This window comes from Gracilinanus agilis, chromosome 5, assembly GCF_016433145.1.
Source record: "Gracilinanus agilis isolate LMUSP501 chromosome 5, AgileGrace, whole genome shotgun sequence".
NCBI lineage: Eukaryota > Metazoa > Chordata > Mammalia > Didelphimorphia > Didelphidae > Gracilinanus > Gracilinanus agilis.
This window is the reverse complement of record NC_058134.1, coordinates 223,741,838-223,768,989: the sequence shown is the minus strand read 5'-3', so window position 1 is coordinate 223,768,989 and position 27,152 is coordinate 223,741,838. Positions and strand designations below refer to the sequence as shown.

General features: G+C 39.9%; 1 protein-coding gene across 1 annotated transcript in view; it reads left to right on the top strand.

Annotated features, from left to right (window-relative positions):
* The window catches only part of POLR3B (RNA polymerase III subunit B), a 144,858-nt gene that overhangs the window by 90,089 nt on the left and 27,617 nt on the right, over nucleotides 1-27,152 (top strand). Inside the window, exons 19-23 of the mRNA XM_044679792.1 lie at nucleotides 2,657-2,784; nucleotides 10,420-10,629; nucleotides 12,556-12,714; nucleotides 14,499-14,616; nucleotides 16,421-16,563. Coding sequence (XP_044535727.1) covers nucleotides 2,657-2,784; nucleotides 10,420-10,629; nucleotides 12,556-12,714; nucleotides 14,499-14,616; nucleotides 16,421-16,563 — 758 coding nt within the window. The remainder of the gene's footprint in view (nucleotides 1-2,656; nucleotides 2,785-10,419; nucleotides 10,630-12,555; nucleotides 12,715-14,498; nucleotides 14,617-16,420; nucleotides 16,564-27,152) is intronic.

Genomic DNA, 27,152 nt, shown 5'->3' with positions numbered 1-27,152 from the left:
AGTTGCCCTGAAGTCTTCATATTTGTGGTTGTTTCTTATGGGGTTGTGCTATTCCCTTGCCCTCAACCATCCCCCAGACAGTGGGCACTCAGTTATTTGGCGCCTAGGAGGCCTTTTCTCCTCTCTTTCTTTGGCCTCCTCTGAGATCTACTCTGAGGAGTGGGATGGCTGGGTAAGGGTCATTTTGGGGCTTTTCAAGTATGGTTCCAAATTGTTTTTTAGAATTGTTGGGCCAGTTTACAGTTTCATTAATTGTATGTCAATAACCCATGTCCAAGAAAGCTTACTGTGTTGAAAGGCTAAAGAAGAGGTTGTTTCTTATGCCTCCCTCTGGAGATGTTTTTTCTTTTCATTATATTTACTAGTTCTGTGATTGATTATATTATTTCTTCCCGGTCAGTGAGTTCCTTAATAGCAGCTGTCCAGTGAGGGTTTACCTTTAGCTGGTCACATGCAGAACAAGGGAAATGCATGCAGAAACTCTGACAAAGAAAAAGAAAATCAGACCTTTTCACAGGCAGGAGTTGATTCATTAAGATGTTATCAAATAAGAAAGGAGAGCCTGGAAATTCTCAGTCAATCGTTTTTTCAATAAAAACCATACAACCACTAGGCTGAGCTTGAGGGGCTTCTGCAGCTCCTGTAGGCACAGAGTAGAGTGGCATACCCACAGTTACCCAGCTGGGGAGTAACCAAGGCCCAGTTTGAGGCATGCTCTCGGAGTCCATCTCACTGTCTTAACATCAATCATTTAAAGATACAGATTTTGCAGATTGTGGCATTGACATGAACTGGACCTAAGAGAGAAATAACTTAATGATACTAGGGAGCGACACTGTCAAAGTACTTGGGAAAATGTCTTTAGTTCCATTTAATCTTGTCCAGTATTATTAGGGCCCTTTGGAAAAGTTTTTAGGTGTGCAGCCTGTGGCAAGGCTGTTCCCACTCCTGCTCAAGTAGGAAAAAAAATCAATCACTTTTTTTGTTTGTTTAAAGAGTATTCTGCCTTCTCTTTATGAAAGCAAAATCCAATGTATTTCATTAAGGCCTTAACAGGTGTTATATACAAACATACAGTCTAGCTAGTGTTTTTATAGAAGAAACCCTGAGAATAATGGGGTTGTCCTCTGGGGCTCTCTCATTTTTTTCTAACCTGTCCTGTTTTCTACAGCTGAAAAGGGTCCTTTGCCCTTTTCTTCCCATGAGGAATGTTAACTGCTGAATTTCATTTGTTGGTATTTAAACAGAGGGTGGGAGGGGGGTGCATTTCAAACAAATACCATTCTGACTCAGGCTATAAATGTGACTTTAAGAGGGCTTCATTTTAAAATAGGCCACCCGACTTCAATAAAAACCATTCCCTATGGAAAAAGAAGGCTGCCCTGTGACTACCTGCTAGCACTTCATCTTTTAAAATTAAAATTTAATTTATTGGTTTATTTTATTTTTCCTGCTTGAGTCATGCTAGAAATTCTAGTTGTACCAGATTGAGTAAAGACCTTTCCTAAACCGAAAGCTAGAGCTACTTGGAAAACTGAAAAGTTAATCCTGCTTAATTAATTGTCACAAGGATGTAGGATTCTGCCTTCTTGCTATGGATCACAAATGAAAATCAATACCTTTAGAAGTGCTTGGAGAAGAATAGAAAGTTCAGACTGTAGGATACCTTGGTGAAATCTAGTAAGTAGGAAGCTAATTTCTTTCGTTTCATCTTAAATTTCTAATTTGCCCTTTGAGTTTAGTTCAAGGCTAATATCACTTTGGCAGTATTATACAACATAGTACTTATCAGGCACTGGGGATACAAACAAGAAAAAAAAGAGACGTTCTTTGCCCTCAAGGAGTTAACAATCTAATGGAGGAAGAAGACACCCAACAGGAGGTCAAAAAAACAGAGAAGAAGGGAGGGAGGGAGAGAGAGATCTGGAATGGGGCTATTATGATGGTGGAGGAATCCAAAGGGTACAGCTGATGGGAAATGAATTCCCAGAGCTTTTAAATGATAGGAGAGAAGCAAAGTCAAGTCATGTTTTCTTATTTCTATATATTTCTGAAAGGAAAAATTTAACTTTTCTAATGTAATGACAGAAAAAGCATCTATGGGGGAATTGGTGTTCTTATTTTATTGTAAATGTATAAAAGTATAAAAAATAAATGTGTCAAAAAGCTTTAGCTTTTTTTTTTTTAACCTCATTTTGGAGTTGATATCGTCCTTCTTATCCTAATTCTTGTTGGGTATAGGGCTTCCAAAAGTGGTAGTGGGTTCAAAGGCTGTCCCTCTGGTACAATAAAAGGGACTCCTGGGTAGGAGGTTGTAGTTGGACTGTGTGGCCTTTGAGGTCTCTTCAACCATTCTATCATTCTGATGACTTTTGAAGAGCAAGTTGACATGTTTATTTTATCATTTGAAGTTGAAATCAAACTTTTACTAAAACTTAGAGCATGATTCCTTACTAAATACCTCCTAGTATTCATGTTATGAGTGATTGTTATGGTACACATTATATTAGTGATATTAGTAAACATTAGTCAGTTTTTCTACATTATTAACCAGATTCATTTAACAGAAGACCATAATAGTATCTGGTTGTCTTAAATACTCTTATTTATTCATTTGCATATTTGTTTATTTGTTCACTTATTTACTTATTTTTAGAGATACCACGCACTTGGAGATTGAACCTTTCACACTTCTTGGTGTATGTGCCGGGCTTATTCCATACCCTCACCATAACCAGTCCCCCAGGAATACTTACCAGTGTGCTATGGGGAAACAAGCCATGGGTAAGCTTTTCCTTTTGGAACTTGGGAATGTTAGTAAAATAATTTCAAATACCATTTTAAAAAATCTTTGTCATTTCTTGTTGTTTTGCTAGGATTATAATTTCCCATGCCTGCAGAAACAGTAATCTCTTGCATCCTCAGGGCTGTCTATAGAGCTAAGCAATGGGGGTTCCATTGGCATACCTAAAGTATAAGCAAGAAAAACGGATTAAAGGAAGGAAGAGAAAAAGAGTAGTAAAGGGAAAAAGAGGAAAGAAACGTGCAGCTATAAAACATTTACTGTGTGCCTGCTCTTAACAGATGTTCTGAGCTTTTTATCAGTATTTTCTCAGTTGAGCCTCACAGCAGCCCTGGGAGGGAGGTGCTGATATTTTCCCTCTTTTACAGTTGAGGTGACTGAGGTAGATGGAGGTTAAATGACTTGCCCAGGGTCACCCAGTTAGTAAATATCTCTGACTGCATTTGAACTCAGGTTGTCTGATCCCAGGCTCTAGCCACTGAGCCACTTTGCTGCCTCAAAAAGAAAGGAAGAAAAAGGAAGAAGTAAAGACATGGACTGGCAAAGGGGATTGTGATGGGTGGTTGGAACTGGACTGTATTGGAAGCATAATAATGCTTGTTGATTGAGTCATAGATGGGGCCATAAGCCCAAGTATTGCATTTAGTGTCACTTAGTGATACCCTCACCATGTGCTCATGTTGACTGAAGGGAGTAAACTTTGTGTTTTGCTCTAACTTTATGGACAATGGGACACTTAAATAATTCTCAAAATTTGATTATTTACTTGTGAAAAGGAAGTGAAGAAGCCTCTTTGATTTGTCATTGTCCCATTTTCTCATGTCTAACACAGAGTATTACCTGCCTCCTTTGGCCTCTTAGAGCTGAGCCAGAACTGGCCGGGAGAGGAGGAAGGTGGCCAGTAGTGTGAAGACCTGGGTTTAAATCCTGGTTCTGCCATTTAATATCCCTATGGCCCTGGGCAAGGCTCTTGTTCTCTCTAGACTTCCATTTCCCCACCTGAGAGAGTTGGCCTAGAAGATGTACAAGGGCTCTCCTCCACTGCTCTGAATCCTGAAGTTTGTGGAGGGCCACCCCCACCACCATCACCACTGTTCTGCCAGAACAAAAAGGAGCCCAAGCTCTGCTTGGACTTTTCATTCAACCTAAAATGTCTTCCCTGGGAAGTTTCTCAGTGTGGGGTGCTGTTAGATCACTGACATTCTGAGAAACGGTCCGTGTTGCTTATGCGTGTCTGCTGCCCCCTGCTCATGATCTGCTCTTAAGTCTCTCCATAGTGCAGAGGTGAATCCTAGGGGGTTTTTCTGACCCGAGTCATTGAGGGCTCTGCTATTGAACACGAGTGTTTCCATCCTATTTGACTGCCAAAGCTCTGAGTTTTCTCCAAGGACCAGCTGAATTTTTGCCCACAGCCCATGAAGATGATTAGGCATGGGGAAAATGCCCACAATGATACAGAAATCACAGCCCTTCTGAAGAAGTATTTCTGCTAAGGGGGCATGGGATTTTTTGGCCTTTCACTTTAAAATATAATTGATGGGGACTCCCTCGGAAAGAAAAATGAAAGTGGTTAGGGGCACTAGTGGCATCACCTTCGGGGAACAACAGGGAGATTAATTTCTCCGTTTCTCAGAGCTGTAATTGAGTGGGGCTTACAATAAAGGCATCTCAGATTCCGTCCTGCATTTTCTCGTGTGCAGCATCCCCAGCATGCTGCAGCCTTGCTGTCATTTACCTGAATGATGTAATGCCCCGTCAATTCACAATAATTCCCAAAGGGAAAAACTCAATAGCAGCTCATCAATTTTGCCTTTCCCATTCATCCTTCAGCAGCAATGAGGCTGGTTTCCCGTTTTGTGTTTCTGACTTGCTAACAAGTTGAAATATACAGTAGTGAGCCCTATGTGTCATGAAAGGACTATCCTTTCTGTCGGTTTACCAAACCATTTTGTTCTGGGATGTGAATCTTGCCCCAAACAATGCACCTTTTGTGAGGGACCTCCTGCAGAATTAAGTAGGGAAGAATCACCTCATCACTGATTCCACTCTTTCAGACCACATCTGAGAAAATGTCACCCAAGGGGCGGGGCAGGGAGGGACAGACATCCTCTACCTAGTGGTTCCTTTAAAAAAAAAAATTAAAGAAGAGACTGTAAAGAAACAACATTTATATCCTTACAGTGGTCTCCTCACCCCACCCCCCAGGCTTTGTTTTGTGGCTCTGAGTAGTATGTGGACTCTGGGCTAGTTACCGCACACAGCTAAGCAGGATCACTGTGTACAGAAAGCCAATTCAGTGTCTGTGGAGTTCTTTTGTAGTTTGCTGTGTGAAGGTTTTTTTCTGGTTTTGTTTTGAGTGTCATTTGCAATTCATTGTCTGTGTTTTCTGAGGTTGGTGTATTCAGCTGCATTGACCCTGGGTCCAGCACATTTAGCTCCTTGGATACACTCCTCTGACGTTACTGCTGACGCTGGGAAGACAAAAGCCACTGAATATCTTTAGCAATAAAAAAAAAAAGCTTTTGTTTCTATTCCTTCTTACCAAACACCTGACTCTAAAGAAAATCCCTGAGCTAAAACTACATTTTATAAGTTGGCACATGATATGGCCATGTTTCACTTTGGACACTGAAATAGCTAGCTGCAAAAATTAAAAATTGGAAAGATAAGGGAGAGCAGAGAGACAGAAGGAAGCAACCTAGCAGGCAGCCAAAGGGGCCGGACTTGGGATTCCTCTCTCCTGTTTGAAGTTGGAACTAAGGGAGTTATTTCTGTGAGTGACTAGTGGAGAAAATTCACCTTCTATCCCATTTAAAAGTTGAATGAATAGAAATGAGGAATCAACGAACAATGGAATAAATATAGCTATAATTTTTTTGGACAGTGATGTCATTTTTTGGAAAAAAGATCTCATTTGCTGCCATTGCAACATGGCAAATGCCTCTCTTTGACCTAGTTTCGCTGAATATTGAGTGCACAGGGTCTGCAGAGAAATCACTGGCCACTGTTTAGTATCAGCCCTGTCTGAGAGCTTCTCAAAATTGGATTCTCCAGATTTCAGAGAGTCCAACTCTGACCATCACTGGTCAGAAGCAGAATAAATTCTGAGACATTGATGGTGAGGTGAAGTAAGACCAACAAGCTTCTCTCTCTTTTTTCTTTAACACCACATTCATATACTATCCACTCTCTTCCCTTTCCCCACCAGTGAATCATTTCTTTTATATCAAAGATTTAAAAAGAGAGTGGGGGTGGGGAGCAATTTTCAGTTAATTACAACTATATCTACAGGGTCTTGATAGGACAGGAGGTCCCCAAAGTATTAGTGCAGTCTGCCATTAAAGCTCAGTTCTTATTAAAGCCTTAAGTTTTAATCATTGAAGATTGCACCAAGACCTTTGGGACACCTTGTATATGTGATATTCCTCACCTGTGTAGTCTTTTCTGCTGCATTAAAGGGAGAAAATGCATACATTTTCTCAGTTGTCCTCTGAGATGGGGATCAATCATTAGAATTTCAGAGTTCAGTGGTGGGGATGGTTTTTTCTCTATTCATTATTTCCCTGGTGCTATTTGCTATAGTCTGAATCAGTTCAGATGATTTTTCCTGCGCCTCTCTAAATTCTTCATCATGACACAGTAATAGTCCCTTACATTCATATGCTACAATTGGTTTTGCCATAGATGACCATTTACATTTGTTTCTAATTTGCTGCTATACACACAAAAAAAGACTGTTGTAAATTTTTTGGGGTGTCAAAAAGCCTTCCTTTTGTGCAATGAAACAAATGAACAAAAGCTGATTATTTAAAAAACCACATTTAATAATGGCTAGCATTTACATAGCAGCTTCTTTGTGCAATGCACTTTACATATGTTATCTATCCTATTTAATGGCCACATCAAACCTATGCAGTAGGTATTATTCTTAGCCGTCTTTAACAGTTGAGGAAACTGAGGCAAACAGAGGTGAACTTTTTCTGTCTAACACCCTGCCCCAGCAATGAGTAATTATTTTAGTTTTGCCAACCTTGTTTAACTTCCTACTCGCTCTGTTATTGTGCTTTGGAGGGATAGCGTCTTCCCCCAAGAAGGCCATGTAGAGGATAGTGTCCAGGGAGCTGAGTTTGTCGTGCCACAGATGAGAACAGAGTCAAGTAGACGTGAGTGAAAGGGTGTGATCCCCAAGGCAGCCAAAGACTAGTGCTATGCGAGGAGGCCAGGCTTCTGCTTCCTCTCCTGCCCGCTTTACTAGTTGTTTAAAGGGATCGTGCAGGCCTCTTAGCTGTAGTGATGAATAGGCATAGACACACCAACTGACTGACTGCTAGAGCCCTTTTTTCCCCAGATGTAGCCCACCCCATCCAGAGTTTTCTTCTGGATTCTGTGATTCTCATTCTTCTTACCAATATTAGGGGCTCTGGAGAGTGGCAAAAGTGCTTCTGTTTTCTCAGCACTTCATTTCCTTTTTTGCAGTGTGAATGTGCTGGGCTGCTTCTGCCTCCTCCTGCTTGGATACTCCCTCTGCTTCTGAATGGGGTTATTCTTAATCCTCCTAATGGGTCCCATTTGCTTTGATGGTGAGGTGCTTCCCCTTCAGACCTCCTGTGGCAGAGAGAATTCCCTAAGGGCCTGGTTGGGGCTTTGCCAACTTGATCCTTTCCAATATACAGCACAGTGTTCCATACACACACAGTAGGCATTTGTTGCATGTTTCTTGTATACATACTAGGTCATGCGTCAGCTAAATTCCACAAGGCAGATTGACTATTAATGCATGCATTATAGGGTCAGGAAGACTCTGTCATTTGCTATTTGTGTGATCCTAGGCAAGTCGCTTAACCCGAGATTTATTTATATCATAGACTAGTTGTGATCGACATTAAAGACTGGCATTTCTATTGAGCTTTAACAGCCTTGTCATTTAGGCATTATTTTTAATCCCCATTCTACAGATGAGGAAACTGAGACTAAGTGATTAACTCAATTTCCTCAAATTACACAACTAGCAAATGTCTGTGGTAGGATTTGAACTCTGCTCTTCTTGACTCCTACTCCAAAGCTGTATCTGCTGGACTAGGCTGGGCATGCCCCTGCAAGGAGTTCCCTACGGTAGTATCCTTTACACTTGTAAATACCCTGAGACTTTTGTAAATAATTGGGGGAGGGGACATGGGAGGAGAAGGGGGTCTTAACTGTCCACATTCCAGGAGCTCCAGTGATGATGTGCTCAGATAATGATGTACCTTTTCTATTACTGTACATTTCAACCATATATTACATCATCCTGGTATAGACTTGTATGAATTCTGATAATGAATTCTTGGATGATAGATATTTTGAAATAACTTGCCCATTGAAATGGATTGCTTGCTTTTTAAATCATTTTTAACACTTATAAAATTGTAGAAAAGCATTTTTTACCCAATTAGATAATGCCTGGGAGAGACTTAAGAGGGACAAGTGTAGAACAAAGTATTTAAGGAGACCCTCAAGTTCCTTTATAACACAGCACTGTTGAAATGGAATCAGTGGGATGCAGAGATTACATTGATAAACTTCTTTTTAACTTTCAATAAATGCTTAAGCCAATTTTTTTTAAGCTAAAAGTTAAAAGACTTGAATGGAAAAATTACCAAAGATTATAACACAAACCATTTGTCTTAACCCTTTTTAGTATTTGGTTTGGTCAGCGATCTCTTATAGTGACTAGAACCCATGATCGGACCAGGCGAGGGAATACAATTTATAGTGAGATCCAGGCACCGTGGCCTTCATTTAGCTGTTCAGCCATTTATGTTTCCCTGTCACTTAGTAATGCCCTTCTGGGGCTTCAGAAGACATTTTTGGCAGCCTGGTGGGACATTGCCTGCATCCTAGTCTCAAGCTGGGGAAGGACTCACAATTGGAGGTGAAATCTGCCCATAAATTTTCAGTGATCCCACATAAAAGGACACACTTATTGTCAGTGAACTTTTACCACAGGCCTCCCAGCAGTAATTCTGTTATTGCACAATGAAGGTTTCAGTGCCACACTAGATCGCACCCTTTGTGATGCCATATCAACATACATTAATTGGTGATTTATAGAGCAAACTCTGTAAGCCTCAGGTGGCTCTTGGTTTTCAGACAAGCCTTAGAGATTTAGCCAGAGGTGCTAGAATAAATCCATGTGGTTGGGCGGAGCCATGGAATTCTGAGCAGCTTTCAAAGATCTGATGGTGTCTTTACAAAGATAATCTTTTGTTCTCCTCAGTAGTGTTGTTTTCTTCCAGAATCAGAACTAGCATTAACAACTAAGCTAGTTCCTAGGTATTAAAAACTTAGAGAATTCTGCATGTTGAGGCAGGAGTGATACACATGCACTTTAGTGTCTCTCACTAGTCTACAAACATTAGTTTGTGGAAATAAAATTAAATAGTAGGATCTGGATCACTTTGTACAGAAGTACATTAATGAGGTTCCTGTTTGTAGGCACTGATCATTATTTCTTTTTTGATTTTTATCACGCCTTCCTTTTCTTCTTGGCCTTTTGGAACCAAAAACCTTGTGGGGGTGGGGAGGGTGGGGTCAGAGGAGTGCCATGGGAGGACTATATCTAGCACCTCAGACCCTAATCTAGAACCACCTGGAGCCTGATATTTTGAATTCCCCTGCAGTGGATTACCCGGAACATTTATTGTGTGTCTAGGCTAGAATTCAGGCTTCTTTCTATAAGCTCCTTGGGCTTAAAATAAAGTGCTTTTACTTAGTCAGGCAGATAATCCTGCAGAGGGGAGAAGAAAAGAGGTGGTTGCCAAGATGGGGTTCATTGGCCAGCAGTCCTCCCTCACTCAAACTTTTCGCGGGACCACCACCAGTACCAGCAGGAAGGACTGAAAGCTGAGATGGGAAAGGATATTAAAGCTTTTCATGCTTAGGAGAGACTCTAGAGCCCCAGGACTTGGAGATCCTTTGGAGAGGATACAATACATTGTGTTCCATACTGGTTTGCTTGTTGTTATCCATCCCCAAATGCTGTAATTGAAGTTTTTAAACTCTCTTTTCTACGAAAGAAATACATACTTCTCCATTATAAACCTTCTACCCTCTCCTAATTGTATTATTTCTATGAATTTAAAAAAATTATCATTGTTTATTGATTACTTTTTTACCAAATCTCAAATTCCCAAAGATATTTACTATACAAATCCATTGAATTAAAGATTGATTTTGGTTTCTTGGCTTTTAATGTTGTTAAACAAAATTTGCAAAAATGTATTATTAGCTTTACAAACTTGATTTTGACATTTATATTTGTGAAAGTTTTCTGATCTTTGCAGGGGCTTTTTCAGACACTTTCCCCATCCCTCCGGCGTAAAGGGATCTTTTCCTTCCCTGAATACACCCTTATTCCACTTTTTACCTCTCTTGAGGGCAAGGATGAAATCTTATTGATCCCTGTGTATCCTATAGCATTTGGTACAGACTTTTGCTTACAGAAGGCACTGAATGAATAGTTGTTTGTGGAATGAATAAATGAAATGAGTTTTTAATCATTTCTCCTTATCACTGCCCAGTTTTTTCAGACACTAAAATGAGTGTTTTTTTTTTTCCCTCTCCATTATCAATTAAAGGTACCATTGGATACAATCAACGGAACAGAATTGATACTCTCATGTACTTGCTGGCTTACCCACAGAAGCCGATGGTTAAAACAAAAACCATTGAGCTGATAGAATTTGAGAAACTCCCAGCTGGGCAGAATGCTACGGTTGCTGTGATGAGCTATAGTGGCTATGATATTGAAGATGCTTTAGTCCTGAACAAGGCCTCCTTGGACAGAGGTAAGAAGCAGGTGCATCAGGAGACATCAGGATATGCTTGGAACATGTCTGGATGCGCACACACTGGCCAGAAATGTCTAGACTCAGTTTTCCAGGACACTGTCCTGGACAGGGAGCCAGAAGGCCCACCTTCCAGGCAGGATGACCTGCCTCAGCATGTCTGACTCAGAATCTGTAAGATGGGGGTGCAGCCTACTTGGGAGGACTCTTGGATAAATAAGATAATGTAGGTGAAAACACTGTCTACAGGATGCAAAATGGCCAGGTTATACAGAAGGGCCTTTTCTAGGCTGGAAAAATGGTGCCAATCAGTGCCTAGTTGTTGAATGCAGAGTATATTTGGTGTATCAGCTGTTTGAAATTCAGACATCTAATGGTTGACTTTCTGTTACCTAAACACAAATCTCATTTAGGATTAAGGTTTTCTATTTATGTTAGGTATATATAATGGATTTCAAGAGCAATGGTTTTTAGAACCTTACTCCTTTATATCCACAGTAACTTGCTATTTACACATCAGGAGAGAAGTCTCAGGTCTGCCTGTGTCTGAGAGATGAGATAAACAATGTTCCCATTACTGGTCTTAAAATCAAGCTTTTTAGTTATGAACATAAACCTGATGACTGGGGCATAGTAGTTATGTGTAGACTTAAAAGATCAGGTATTCGAATAAGGAAATTTTATGTTATTCTGTCCATCATCCCAATAATATGCTGTATCTTTTTTCAACAAGATGATAACAGTAACAACAATAATAATAAGGGAATTCTTTTCTCTTAATTTTTAGAAAGCTGAATTTTTATAAGAAGAATAATGAGCTACCTGAAATTAAAATCAATTTCTTTATTCATGATCTCTCCCCTCCTCCCACCTTCCTTGGCATTGCCCACTAGGCTTTCCCCATCCTCCTGCCAGTTGCTAGGCAGCAATAACAGTACTCCTAGACATGTGTCTTTGGCATTAATGTCAGCTGCACTTAATTTATGCTTCTTTTTCTCCCCAAACGACAACAGCCATGCTTTAAAACTAGATGTTTTCCTTTCTGATTAACTGGTAACGTTTATGTGGAAACCTGAAGACTTTGTGATGTCTGTCAGAAACACTGCAATGCAGTTTAATGACCCGAGTTTGTTGCCCCTGACTTTACAGCAACCACCTGTGAAGAAAGTGACAATTTTCACTTACTAGAAGAGAATCCTACCTTGATACAACTTAGATTTATGTGATGCTGGTATCCATTTCCATTCATAACCTCCTTCCAAATAGCCAGAGCTCCGTTCTGAGCTCATTGCTGCTGGGCCAGGGTCATCCTGGGGGTTGCACTGGGGATAATGAAGAATAAGATGTTGTGAGATGCCCAGAACAGTTGAAGCAGCCCAGCCTTGAGAATTGGTTTCTTGCTTTAGATTTGTTTACTACCATGCCAGGCACTGGGGTTACAAGATGACCCTGCCCTCAAAGAGCTTCTGTTCCAAGTGGGGAAACAGTTTCACCCCCCAAAAAAGAGACTTTTTGTGAGGGTGCAGGGGCAGGAGGGTAGAGTTTCCCTGCCTACCTGGATCAGAAAAAGTCATACCCCATAATGAATACAGTTCTTCCAAGGGAGTGGGACAGAGTTTGTGCTGAGAAGCAACATTCTATGATGGGAAGACCCTAGACTCAAGGTGGGCACTCTGTGCTCTGGCCTCTGACGAGTGATCAAGTTAGTCATTTAAACTGCTCTCCATGTTCACAAAATGAGGTATGTAGACTGAATGAGCATAAAGGTAATTTCCAGGCTGAAAATTATGTGATTGGATCTAATAAAACTGGAAGACCACCTTTGATCCCTCTCCTCTGTTGCTCACTGGGACCATGTTATCAACCAGAGTTTCCCATGAGGGTTCAGGAGGACTGGTTCACAGATCTTACCATGCTTTATTGCAGGCTTTGGGCGATGTCTTGTGTATAAAAATGCTAAATGCACTTTGAAGCGGTATACCAACCAAACCTTTGATAAAGTGATGGGGCCAATGTTGGATGCAGCGACCAGGAAACCCATCTGGCGCCATGAGATCTTGGATGCCGATGGCATATGTTCTCCAGGTAAGAGTCACCTCAGACATGCTTTTGCTACTGGATACTGACTGAGGAAGAATCCCATCTTGGTATATAGAGGGTCACACGGTATATGCCTATCAGGAGCAAGACAAAGCTTGACTGCCCCTTCTGCTACCTCTTTGACCCATGGGAAATCAATTGACCTCTTGGTTTCCCAGTGGAGAAAATGTTTCATTCCCGAAAACTCTAACACCAATAAAATCATAGGATTAGTCCTCCCCAGCCTCCATGCTCCCCTAATGAAAAATACAACTTCCTGTCCTATCTGCTCACTAAATTTTAATTATGGTTGTGGCGGAAGTTTGTGGTTCACTCTGTGGGAGGAGGTGGGGCAGGAAGGTAAGAGAGAACTTGGTATGATTGAAATATTTAAAAATGAACATCTCTATGAAGAGATGTGTTTGAGTATGAGAGTATATTTTCAGAACTTTTTAAACATTATTGTTAGGCATTTGGATTTATAATGTGCCATATGCTAACCACATCAGATTCCAGTGGCATATGACTGTTTCATGGTTTGGGAGCTGGACTCAAAGGATCCTTCCAGCTCTCCATCATAGTGTAATGAGTTATGGCAAATCCATCATGGTGTAATGAGCAGCCTTATTACGATAGCAAAAAGCTGCCCAGATCTGGGACCAGGGCGCTGCAAATAGGAGGATGAAACAACTCACAGGGTCTTTGTAGGCTTTGGTTTTGGTGAGGTAGGACAGCAGGGGGAACTTTTCTTCCCTTTGTCTTTGCCTCCTGGAAAACCCATTTCAACATTAATAATACTTGCACTCTTCCTTTATGGAGGAAGTTCCTCCATAAAGGAAGAGTGCAAGTATTTTCTTGATTTGAAAATAAAACTGGGACCTAATGGTAGAAGTTAAGGAAATATTTTTGATTTTACTCATATGCCCTATTGACTTTGACTGATATGCCATTATAGTCAGTCCTCATTTTACACAAACTCAGCTCATGTGAATTCAGATGCACACAACTGTCAACTGAAGGAAAAAAAAGGCCAAAAAATACCTAAAATGACAAATTTTAATTATGCTAAATCCATTCCATTTTCCAAAGCTTAAAGTGTCTCAGCAGCTTGCCCATTCATGCCCATTCTCACTCTGAGAGGCTGTGTGTTATCACATTGTTTCATGCTCCTGTATCAGACTTTGCTCAGAGTTCTCTCTTCACAAGTCTTGTCTGTGTCAGAGCAAGGCTTCTCTTTGTTTCATTAACACTAGTTGGTTATTAATAATGGCCCCAAAGTACAAGAAAAGTGATGCTGGGAGCTCTAAGGAGCCTAAGAAAAGTCATGTCGTACCTAGGGATGTTCATATAGGAAATTCTTATTAAATAATGGAATTTGTAATTATGCACATTTTTCAACTTACTCAAGGGGCCTTGGAATATATTGGTTACATAAAACAAGGTCCAACCATATTGGAAGACACACTGTTGTTGTTGTTGTTATTCACCATCAGGTTTTAAATGTTCACCAAAAGCTACTTTGTCTTTACCGGAATGGCAGTGCTGCTCGGTGTAACCTCAAATCCTTGGGCTGAAATACCTGATTTGGGCACGAGGCCTTATGCTCCTATCTTAATCCATTGTTTTAAAAACAACAGGGAAAACACAGCCCATTGGATTATTGAGTCTGACAAAAACTTTTAATGTTTTCTTGTTTTCTGCATAAAGTTCTATCTATATGTAATTGGGAAAAATGTATAATTAAAAAAGAAGATGCTACAGTGGGTCTAATCTTCCTTTCTTTTTATTAGGTGAGAAAGTTGAGAACAAACAAGTGCTCGTGAACAAGTCCATGCCCACAGTCACTCAGATCCCCTTGGAGGGGAGCAGCGTGCCTCAGCAGCCCCAGTACAAAGATGTCCCGATCACGTAGGTGTCTGGTGGGGAGGGGGGGGGTGTCAGCCATTGGTGTTCTGGTGAGCCAGGGAAATAGAAGCAGCAAGCCTTGAGTTCTAGGTAGAAACTGTCCTTGCTCATGGGCGCTAGTCAAGGAAGACACTCACACTACTCTGATTCAGACTGATTCATCCATATGAGAGGTATAAGGAGAGCCATTGGTGCTGGGCCATAAACCATGAGCAGGCTTTAGTATGCTGAGGGGGGGGTGTGTGCCAGGGTGGTGTGGAGGGGAGAAACACATTGGGACTCCTCTCCCCCCAGGTCTCTCTTTACAGCATACTTCAGGAGAACTAAGAGGAGGCAGAAGGGATGGAGCAGATGGACATGTAATTCCTGTTAGTCTTCTGGAAAAACTAAGCTCTTTTATGCTATTTTGCTCTAATGTTTGGGGGAATATATTTTATGGACAAGCAGCTAAGAGGAGCAGTGGACAGAGAACTGGGCCTAGAGTCAGGAAGCCCTGAATTAAAATCCAGCCTCAGACCCTTACTAACTGTATTGCCCTGAACAAATCACTTCACCCTGTTTGCCTCACTTCCCTCATCTGTAAAAAGAACTGGAGAAGGAAATGGAAAATCAGTCCAGGATCCAAAGAAAAATCCAGGATCCAGGAAAACCTCAGATGAGGTCACCATGAGTCAGATATGACAGAAATGCCTGAACAGCATTTTATGGAGGAGCTAGTTGTGAAGTGAAGCTTTCATTCAATCAAAATAGCAAAATAAAATTCATCTATAAAAATTTTTAGAAAATAAAATTACTTGTAAGATTTAAGTGTTATGTACGGGTGCCTGCACACATACATGCATAGTCCCTAGCACATAGAAGGCACTTAATAAATATGCTTGTTGATCAGTGAAGGATTTGTTACTTCATTTCTCTGCCAATGCCTCTGCTGGGAACATACTCTATCCTTTTTCTGGTGGGGGAGGGGTGGGCTCTCAGTAAGCTTCCCAGCATCCTAAGAGCAACATTTTACTGGTAACTAGGAAATTAACTAGGAAATCAAAGTAACATGGAATTCTGTTTGCTTTACCTAAAGAAATAATAATGTGCTAATCCATTGCCTCTACATTCTTTTTTGAGATTTAGAGTTCACTTGAGTTATTTATATATCAGGAAAGACATTTTGAGATGATAGGCAATGTCTCCAAGACCTCAGTTGAAATAACTGAAGACAGGAGTTCAAACTGATACAAAATACATCAGAATGAAATATCCCGGAAACTGTAATGCTCTGTCTTTTTTCAAAGTCAGAATTCCATGTTACCTTTGATTTCCCTAGGTGATGGGAAGCTTATTGAGAGCCTGTGTCCTCCCTCCCCCCCAAAAAAGGGGGCGGGATAGAATATGTTCCCAGCAGAGGCACTGGCAGAGAAATGAAGCGGGTTGGAGTGTAAAAAGATAAGGTGGTTTGAACTTGATGATGAGGGAGGGAAGCACCAGCTAGGGATCTTTGAAGGAGAGAAATCAGGAAGTTTGGTTCTTTTGGCACTCTAGTTCATGACAATAATGTATTGTATTTGGGCAGCTGGGTAGCTCAGTGGAGTGAGAGTCAGGCCTAGAGACAGGAGGTCCTAGGTTCAAACCCGGCCTCAGCCACTTCCCAGCTGTGTGACCCTGGGCAAGTCACTTGACCCCCATTGCCCACCCTTACCAATCTTCCACCTATGAGACAATACACCGAAGTACAAGGGTTTAAAAAAAAAATAATGTATTGTATTGGATTCACAGAAAGGCAGTGTGAGAAAATGGATTTCTCTCTCTTCCTCAGCTACAAAGGTGCTACAGATTCCTATATTGAAAAAGTAATGATATCCTCAAATGCAGAGGATGCTTTTCTCATCAAAATGCTCTTAAGACAGACTAGACGTCCAGAAATTGGAGACAAATTCAGTAGTCGCCATGGGCAAAAAGGTAAATTGCATATTTTTTTTTTAAACTTTTAAAATGAACTTGTTGAAAATAGATTTATACCTACCTAGCAAGTATTTTTATGTCCATTGTCTTTAAAATGATTTAATTCTTTTAGTCATTTATTTTGTTATTGAAAAAATTTATTGTTAGTTCTCACATTAATATTTTTCTAGGACACTGAATGATGCGGCTTCTCCATACTCTGGAATTGCTTTTAAACTCATGATTAACATAGCTGCTGGGCAGTAAATTATGTAACACACACATATACATACATATACATATACATATACATATACATATACATATACATATACATATACATATACATATTCCAGCCTTTTGCTTGGTTACTCTATTAAGGGAGTATTTCTGTTTATTCTTTTTCTTTTATAAACCCTTACCTTCTGTCTTAGATCAATACTAAGTTTCAGTTCCAAGGCAGAAGAGTGGTAAGGGCTAGACAATTGGGGTTAGGTGACTTGCCTAATGTCACATAGCTAGGAATTGTCTGAGACCAGATTAGAACCCAAGACCTCCCATCTCCAGGCCTGACTCTCTATCCACTGAGTCACCTAGCTGTCCTTCTGTTTATTCCCATAAACCAGAATAATACTCATTCTTTTAGAACTTGACATATTTTTCTCCCTCGGGGCTCCATTTAATAAATGACTAGATTTCTCAAACCATCTTTCAGTTTTCTGATCTAAACATCCTCTTTTCTCCCACTCCCCCAGCTCAGCAGTCTGTATTATCCTAGAATGTTACCAGGACCACTCTTGTTCCCTGACTCATCAACAGATATTCCTGTTTACCCCTGAGAGCATCACCTATCTCCTTGACCTTTGCCTCTTCTAGGGATGCATTCTGGGCCAAAGGATTATAATAGAAGCCAGCCTGAATGCTCAAAGTCCCCAAACTCCAATTTTGGAAATGATTTATTCCCAAAGGGGTTATAAGTGTGACTTCAGAGACAAAAAAAAAAAACAACCACCCCTAACAGCAGCAACCACAAATTCCTCAAAAATAGGCTGTTAACTAGCTTAATGAAGTGAGACATATTTAATGAAATAGCATCAATCTGATTTTGCACAACTGAATAAGATGGACACTTGCCCCATCATAATTTAGGCAGTTGTATTCAGGTGATGGAATACACTATAATGATAATAAGAGATGGCATGTATATAGTGAGGGCATTTTATATCCATTAGTATACCAGAGCATCCCAGTAACTCTCTGAGATCAGTGCTGTAGTTTATACCCATTTCACAGGATGAAGAAAGGAGGGCTCCTAGAGATGAAAGGATTTGCCCAAGGTTGATCAGACAGTGAACAGGTATTGACTATGTTCCAGGTACTATTGTAAATGCTGGTGTTGCAAAGATGGTCAAAAGTACTGTTGTTGCCTTCAGTGAGCTCCTATTCTAATGAAGAAGACAGTATCTAAATAGTGAGGTCTAGGCAAGAAGCAGACCGTATAGATGAAAGGTCATCTCGGAGGGTCAATAGCTAGTTAGGGACCAAGGTAGGATTGGGTCACGGGTCCTTTTCGATTCCAAATGCAGCATTTTTCTCCTGCTCCACTGTGGCCCAAACACAACAGAATCACAAAAAGACAGCTCTGGAGGGAAATGCCAGCAGGTTTTGGCATCTTAGCCATGGTTTGGCCAGGCTTATGAAAGATGAAAGCTCATTGACAGAGAGGCCTTCCCCTTCTTGCAAAGAATCTCTAAAGGAACACAGTCTCACAGACAGATTTTGCTTCAGGGGGAGGGTGATTGGTACATCTCTTTGGAACCAAATAAAACATTCTCTTGGGTTTTGATGACCTTTCACTTGTACTAAGGAGTTTGTCTTTCCAGTTTTCCTTTTCCAGATGGCTTTTAATCCAAGGGTAAAAATCCTCTGATTAATCTGGATTCCCTTGTTAGTCTTCCATGACAACTTCATCAAATTTATTGGAAGGGGGTAAAAAGGCAGGTAACAGAGCTTTTGTGAAATAGTGGATGCTGTTACATGCAGGCTCCAATTTGGACATGCTCTTCTTTTAATTACATAGAAATCTGGACTGCTTTGTAAAAACCCAGTCCTATCTCCAGCTTCATCTCCCAGTCTAGTTTTGGCATGTAGGATTCTTCCATGTTCCATTTTCCACTGCAGTTTTTAGAACTGTAATTTAAATTACTTAAATAAACATAAGGAGAAGTAGTAATCCTTTGCCTATCAAGAAAAAAATCTGTGATCTTATCTCAGAGTAAGGCTCACTGAAGCATCTATTTGATTTCCTTTTTAAAAAATTTGCATTGTTATTATGAACTTGGTAAACCTCAACATATATTTGAACATTTCAATATATGAAGAAAAATGAAAAGAGGGGTTTACATATGTATATAACATACATATGTATATATAATATATATGAAACTGTGAACTTCTGTCATATAGTTTTTCTTTCTACTCTTTACAACTCGTTTTTTAAAAAATAATTCAAATATAATATAGTAGTTCCAATACCACCCTAATGGTTTGTTTCTCCCTCTGAACTTCCTTTTCTCTGTTCTGTTTATTATTGTTGTTTTTTAAATGATTCATTGCAATTCTTTTCTTGTCCTTTTAAAGTAAACCTTATTATCTTTTCCACAACTCCCTCCTACTCCCTCCTCCCAACAAAGAAAAAGAAATTTCCTTCCTGACAACAAATCCCTCTGGCCATGGAAAACAAATTCACATATTGAGCACACCTGAAAATTCTGTTCCTGTTGTCTACCATCTCACTAACAAGAGATGGGAAGCATACCTCATTTGGCTTCTGGAGCCATGATTGGCCATTGTTTTGGTCAGAGTTCAGGCTTAAGTTGTTAAAAGTTTGTTTTTTAGGGGGCAGCTGGGTAGCTCAGTGGATTGAGAGCCAGGCCTAGAGACGGGAGGTCCTAGGTTCAAATCCGGCCTCAGCCACTTCCCAGCTGTGTGACCCTGGGCAAGTCACTTGACCCCCATTGCCTACCCTTACCACTCTTCCACCTATAAGTCAATACACAGAAGTTAAGGGTTTAAAAAAAAAAAGTTTGTTTTTATAGTATTATAGTCATAGTATAACTTATTCTTCTGATTCTGCTCACTTCACCCTGCACCAATTCATCTAAGTCTTCCCAGGTTTCTGTTAATCCATTCCATTTGTCATTTTTTAAACTATGTAATAATATTCCCTTCCATCTATCTGCCAAATTCGGTCAACCATTCCTCAGTTGATGGGCAGCCACTTTTTTTCCCAATTATTTGCTACCACAAGAAGTGCTTCTATACAATTTTTTTATATATAGAAGTTCTTTCCCTCTTTCTTTGATCTTTCAGTGATACTTCACAGGTTAATAACTTTTGAGGTACAGTAACATTGTTTTCCACAATGGCAGAACCACTTCACAGCTGTACCAAGAATGCATTAGTGTGCCTCTACCCTGCCAACAATTGAACAAGTTCATTTTGTCATCTTTACCACTTGTGTGAGGTGGAACCTCAAGAGTTGTTTTAATTTTATTTCTCTTGTGAATGTTTTAGATCATTTTTCATATGGTTTTTGGTAGTTTGTCTTTTTTTTGAGAGTAGTATTTTTGTTCCATTATTTTAAAATTTTTTAAGTTTTAAGAAAAATGTCATGAATGTTCATTTTGATTACAATTCCACATATTTTGTGAATAAAACAAGAGCTTTCCTTCCATTGAGTTAAGGATGTGTGTGTATGGGGGTGGTGTCCCAAATGAAATGTATAAAATTTGAAGTTGTTCTGGAATTTACAACCCTCCTCAGGATATTAAAGCCTACCCATCCCTTCTGTTTGTGTCATAAGTAAAGGGAAGAACCAAATGATTGAGCCACATTGGAAAATACAAGTTTTTTTTAAGAATGAATGAAAACTCTCATACTCTGGACAGCAGTTCTTGTAAATAAGATCTGGCAGATTTAGGTGGCCCACCCATTTACCATCTGTGAATCAGCAATGGGACTGGGTAGCTGAGCTAGATGATTCTGTAGCTTCACCAAGAGGAACCCAGGAAATAGACTGAGAGGAAGGTCCATGTGCCTGTTGTGGACATCTGGAATCTGATGTGCATTGCTGGGTGCCACTTTTAAGAAATGACTTCTAATGAGATGACCTGAAGAGAACTGGGACAATGAGGGCTACTAGAGAAATACTCTAATGCTGGTTGAGGATTGGCTAGTTCATGGACACAAGGGATTTGATCTTTGAGAAGAGAAGGCCCAGGGGGACATGACAGCTGTTTTCATATTTGAAGGAACCCTGCATGGAAGGGAGATTAGATTTCTTTAGCTTGACCCCAAAGGGGAAGACAGCAGTGGTGTGGGAACCTGAGGTAGATTGTTTTGATTAGATTAAGGGGAAAATCTTTCTAATGATTAGAGCTATCCAAAAGTGGAGATATATCTCTCAGTCAAGGTTTTCCCATGAAGGTTGGATAACTTCTGAAACATGGTAGAGGGGATTCTTTCTTGTTCATGTAGCTGTTGGACTAGGTAAGATCCTAGACCGTGGGCCCATTCAATTCTTGATTACCCATAAGTAGATTATCTACTTTGTAAATTTTCTCTAGTCTTCAGTATTTCTACCCATGTTGCCTAGCAAGCTCTAAGGTAAGACTAAAACTACCTTTTTTTCCCCCTAAAAAATATTTTGTTTATAAACTAAAATGCACCTAAAAAATAAGTATGCATGTTGGTTGCTACAGTAAAATATTCAGAAAGTCAAAGCTTATTGTTTTATATAGGTGAAGGTAAATTAAGAGTCAGAGATATTGGAGGGGATATGAAAATTGAGACACTAATACACCATTGTTGGAACTATGAATTGATACAACTGTTCTGGAAAGCAATTGGAACCAAGGTCAAAGAGTCATAAAACTACGAATATCTTTTTTTTTTTTTTTTTAAATACCCTTACCTTTGGTCTTGGAGTCAATACTGTGTATTGGCTCCAAGGCAGAAGAGTGTTAAGGGTTGGCAATGGGGGTCAAGTGACTTGCCCAGGGTCACCCAGCTGGGAAGTGTCTGAGGTCAGATTAGAACCTATGACCTCCCGTCTCTAGGCCTGGCTCTCAATCCACTGAGCTACCCAGCTGCCCCTACAAATACCTTTCGACCTAGCAATACCACTAGTGGTTCTATATCCCAGAGAGATCAGAGATAAGGAAAAAAGGCCTACCTGTGCCAAAATACTTTTAATAGCTCTTTTTGTAGTGGCAAAGAGTTAGAAACTGAAGGTCTGTCCACCATTTGGGGAATGGATGAATAAATTGTGGCATATGTTTATAATGGTTGGGCCATCAGAAATGATGAACAGGATGAGTTCAGAAAAACTTGGACTTACATGAACTGATGCAAAGTAAAATTAGCAGAACCAAGAGAACAATAAATATAGTAACAGAAATATTATATGGTGATCAAATGTGAAGGCATTATTATTAGCAAAGCAAGTTTCCAAGATAACCACAAGGGACCCATGATGAAAATGCTATCCATAGCCAAAGAAGGCACTTTGTTGGAGTCTTGAGTACAGATCAAAACATGTCATCTTCCACTTTATTTCCTTCATGAGATTTTTATTGTATGTATGATTTGTATCTGCTATGATGACAAGAGCAATATTGAAATAACATATTGCATGAAAGTATTGGTATGATTTATATCTATTTACTGCCTAGGAGAATGGGAAGGGAAGGAAAGAGAAAAACTGAGTCCTAAAATGTCAGAAAACAGTTGTCAAAAATTGTTTCTACATGTAACTGAAAAGAGCTGGATTTGGAATTACGAAATTCAGAGTTATAATCCTGCCTAATATACTTTATTAGCTTTGTGTCTAATTTGATCTTCACAATAGCTCTGTGAAATTTGTGCTCTCATTATCCCTTTTTTACAGATAAGGTCATTGAGGCGGAGAAGTAAAGTGACTTGTTCTAGAGTCACATAGCAAATTAGGTATATGAGGCAGGATTAAAACTCAGGTCTTTATAATTCCAAGTCCAGCTGCTTGCTATTTCAGAAGGGCAGATTTGGGGTGGGGAAGAGGAGAAATAATATAATCACAACCCATCTATGATTACTCATCTTGTGGTTTTTGTAAATCTTTCCTGGGGAAAGTGTGTGTGTGTGTGTGTGCATGTCTGTGTGTCTTACTTGCTGTAGTTACAGTGATCAGTGGGACAGGTTATAAGGATCCTGGGTGGGAGGTACAGAATAGGGAATTTTGCCTGCCCAATTCCTACGGATGATTGAATTGGGCTAGTTTATACTCAGTGAGACAGCCACATGGAAGACTTGCAGTGGGAGAGGGCCAAGTAAGAGAATGTTGAAGGGATGAGGTTGGAGGTGAGCCTGTAATTAACCTTTGGAGAGTGATCCCATCTTCCCATCCTCTGATTGAGCAATCCCATACCACTTAGGGCCACTCCACAGCCCCCACTGTGGAGACCACTGATTTAGATGAAGGCTACCTTTGATTAAAATTCACCTTATTCAGAGATTGTCTGTGTTATCTAAGGAAGTCAGCGATATCAATGATTTTGAGTTTGGACTTATGATTTTATCAATAAGGGGAACTCCTGGTTTGAAACTCTCCACCCAAGTAAGTAACGTTGAGTCTTGGAGAGTTGCTTAGGTCACCAAGAGGTTAGGTGAATTGCCTGTTGTCACTAGGTATCAAAGGGAAGACTTGAACTCAGGTCTTCCTAACTTCAAGGCTAGCTTCTGACCCAACTTCCATGCTACCTCCCATGCTGTTATTATTATTGTCATGTCAAACCTGAAGCACTGACATCCAAGGGGAAAGACCCAACAGACAGAAATAAAGGACTAGGCAAGACCAGTGCTTAACATGGATGTTGAGGTTCTCTTCATAGAAGGTGTAGGTAAAATCAGGAAAACAGAGAAGTCCTAAAACAAAGTGATTTTTGTATACTCATTAATGGTTACTTTATTGGCTGGGAATAATAGTTATTAGCAAAATTTGGTTAATATGGCCATACAAGTTAAGCTTACCTAGTCCATATACTTGAGCTCCTAGAAGAGACATCAAGCCTTAGGCAGTAGCTGTCCGTGCAGCCTTTTTAGCTGTTTGATGTATAACATACATTTGTGTGTGTGGTATATCTGCCTGTGCCCAGACACAAGACAGAACGAGGACTGTAGTGAATGGAACTAGTGTTTACCTATTTAATTGTGGATGTCCATTCTGCTGTGAGAATACCTTCAAGCTGCCACCTTCTGCAGCAATTAGTTTAAAAGGATCTCTCTTTTGAACCTGGCACTAGCTTTCCCCCTAAAACCTGTTTTGTGTTGGGGTTGTTGTTATCCTTGGCCCTCTGCTCTTCCTGGTCCCCTGGATTTCCTGATTCAGTCTTTTCCTAAAAGCATAAAATAAACTATGACCAGTGATTCCTCCTCAATTCCAAGACAATGTAAGTGATATTATTTATTGTCTTTATCTCTCACTGTATTCTTTCCAAGTGTTACAAAAAATTTAAAAAAAAATTAAGAGTTACAAAAAATATATTTCTATTGTTGATTTGCCTTTGGCAAGTGACAAGATAATCTGTAGATATGGGAAGCAACATGATGGAGAATCTAAACAGATAGTTCCATGTGTGTGGAAGGAATAGAGATACATATACAAGTTACCCCCCAAAAATAGGGAAAAAGTTGAAGATGACAGATTGAGTATGTAAACCAGTGATTCCTAAAGTGGGCACCACTGCCCCCTGGTGGGTGCTGCAGTGATCCAGGGGAGCAGTGATGGCCACAGGTATATTTATCTTTCCTATTAATTGCTATTAAAATTTTAAAAAAAATTAATTTCCAGGGGTGCTAAGTAATATTTTTTCTAGAAAGGGGGCGGTAGGCCAAAAAAGTTTGGGAACCACTGATGTAAATTGAAGTAAGAGAATTAATAGTAATTAGTAGGCAAATCAACATCTGGGCAGTGTTGTAAATGGTTGAGCACTAATTGGGCAGGGAAGCAGGCTGAAGAGAGTAAAAGTGCTTTATCACTTGTTTAAAAACATAGGAAGACCCAGCCTCATTTCATGTGACCTCAGAAATTCAGGAGAAATTGAAAGCCAAAGGATGAAGGAAAGTAGAAGCAAAGTATTTCTGTAAAGAAACCAACAGAAGGCAGCCCTACAGTGGATCAGATTCAGCAACAGACAGAGCATGCTTTTCAGAAAGGGAACTTCGGCAGACCAGTTATTCTCTCTGTCTTCTAACGAGGGACACAGAGAGCTCCAAAGAACCTTACATTGACTTGCCTCCTTTGTGAGTTCAGTTATGTATCCCACTGGCAAATGGGAAGTTAGCTGTTAGCTAGGGGAAGAGTCAAGTCTCTCAAGCAAGTCATCTTTTAGTAGCATGCAAAAGATTAGCAAAGGCCAATTAATTGGTAAATGTGTCAGTTATACTAGACAACCGCACCATACAACATGGCATTTATTATTTCATTTCGACAAAAGAATTTCTCTCTCTCTTACTTTAGTTCAGTTGGGGAAGAGCACTGAAAGCTGAACTGTTAGTTCCCTCTCTGAAGTTTTCCTCCAGCCTTTGGAGTGCTTTAGGATAGAGACAGGACTTACCTGATGACTGTACAATGAGAGGCCAAAGGAGACTAGAGAGTAGAGTATGAGACCAAGTTGTCTGGGTGTTCTCACTCTCTTCACTCACTTTCCCTATCAGCATTTTAGCTCTGTAGTTCTGAAGACTATACCATTGAAAAGGGGATCCTTAGCATATCTGGGAGTTGGGGCAAGATTATGTGGAAGTTGATTATTCTGTTAGGGTGGAAGTCATTGAGCATCTCACACTTTGCAGCTTTGGTATCAGTGAAGAAAGGATATTTTGTTCTAAGCCTTTTGTTTCTCAAGTAGCTAATCTATTTATTTAGAAGGCAAGCAGACTTTTTGCTCTACTTTTTTCCTTAAATTCTTTGGGTGAAATTGTCTGTTGACCCAAAGAATAGAGGAAGAACCCAAATAAAGTTTTCATCTGTGTGCCAAGCAAACCAAATTATTATACTTCTACATTTCCCCATATTTTCTCTGCCAAAGGAGCAATGAGAAAGGAAAAAATTGGACTCCTTTGATGTGAGGAGGGAGAAAAAGCAATATATCACTTGTGAAAGAACATTTCTTAGTCTCTCATGTGAAAAAGGATTAACACCTCCAACAAAGGTCCCATAGGTCAAAGAACTAAGAAGCCGGACTGAGCAGTATCCCTAAGGAGAGGAAAAACTGTATTTAAGTTTGATTGTTGGGACGCAGAAGCTTTTTAATTGCTGCAGACCTGAGATAATGGTTTAAACCTTCTGGCAGAATCCACACTTCAACTCTTCAAGAAAAGGAAACTCATTTAAATTGAATAAAGGCAGCATTTGTTTTTGTAAATAAACTCTTACTCTCATCCTATGACAGTTTCTCCCCGTGCTGGTTCAGTGCCTCAAACTTCAGCTAACAAGTTATTTTGCTCTTTTGGGGTCCAATTGATTAAGGAAAATTCCATTTCCTGATTTTTTCTTTTGGTTGGGGGGGGGAGCACTTAAAAAATTGCCTCATTAATTTAAAAAAAAAAGTTGTTAATGAATTATTGGCCAGAAAGAGGAAAAAGGGGAAAACCCTGCTTTCCTTACCTGTAAAAGAATCCTTACTTCATATAGTTTTCATTGTCAAGAAAGTACTTTAAGATCCTTGGAGAAGTTATTAGTGTAAAGAGATTGTGGAAAAGAAGAAATAATACTTTGTGCGTGAAAGTGCTTGGGGTAGGACAATATTAATCTAATGTCTTCAGGCCTTCATTTTTTGTTTTCCTTTTTCATGTCTGGAAGTCTTCTAAAAATTGAATGCCATGTTTATTTTTTTTAAAGTTAATGAGCAAATAATTATTAATAGCAACACCTCACAATTCTATGGTGCTTTATGCTTTTCAAAGCACTTCCTGCCAGTCTGACGCTGGAAACAGCCCCTTTTTCTGTTGGTCTGTCTTGGGGTGTCTCCTCTGTTTGATCCTGCTCTAATGAAAGCTCCCAGGGCGAGGGGAAGAAAAGGAGCTGGTGCAGGGCGATCAGTCCATGATCTTCCCAGGCTTATCAGGGAGGGAAAAAATTCTCTGACACAAATATTAAAATTAAGGATTTGGAAGGGGGCGGGACAAATGTACAGATCTCTTGTTGGACATTATTTAATTTGCTGTTTGCTGGACAAAATTTGGGGTAAACAGCTAACAAGCAACCTCTTGACCTTTCAGTAAATACCCACATAAACCTTTGAAATTGGGTGGTTAGCTGTTTTATGGCATAGAATAAAAATCTCCAATTGGGTTACCCAGTAGTGGACCCTGAACACATTTGATTAAGCTCTTGACACTTTGGGTTGTGTGTATTTGGTAAAGTTCCTATGGCTATTGTTTTACAATCGTGGCTTCCAGGACCATTGTAGGGGTTTCAATTAATCAGCCCTTTGTGTGCTTCAGACTATGCAAATTTATCACATCAAACCATTCCTCAGCTCCTGGGAAAGCCGTGTAAAAAACGGCAT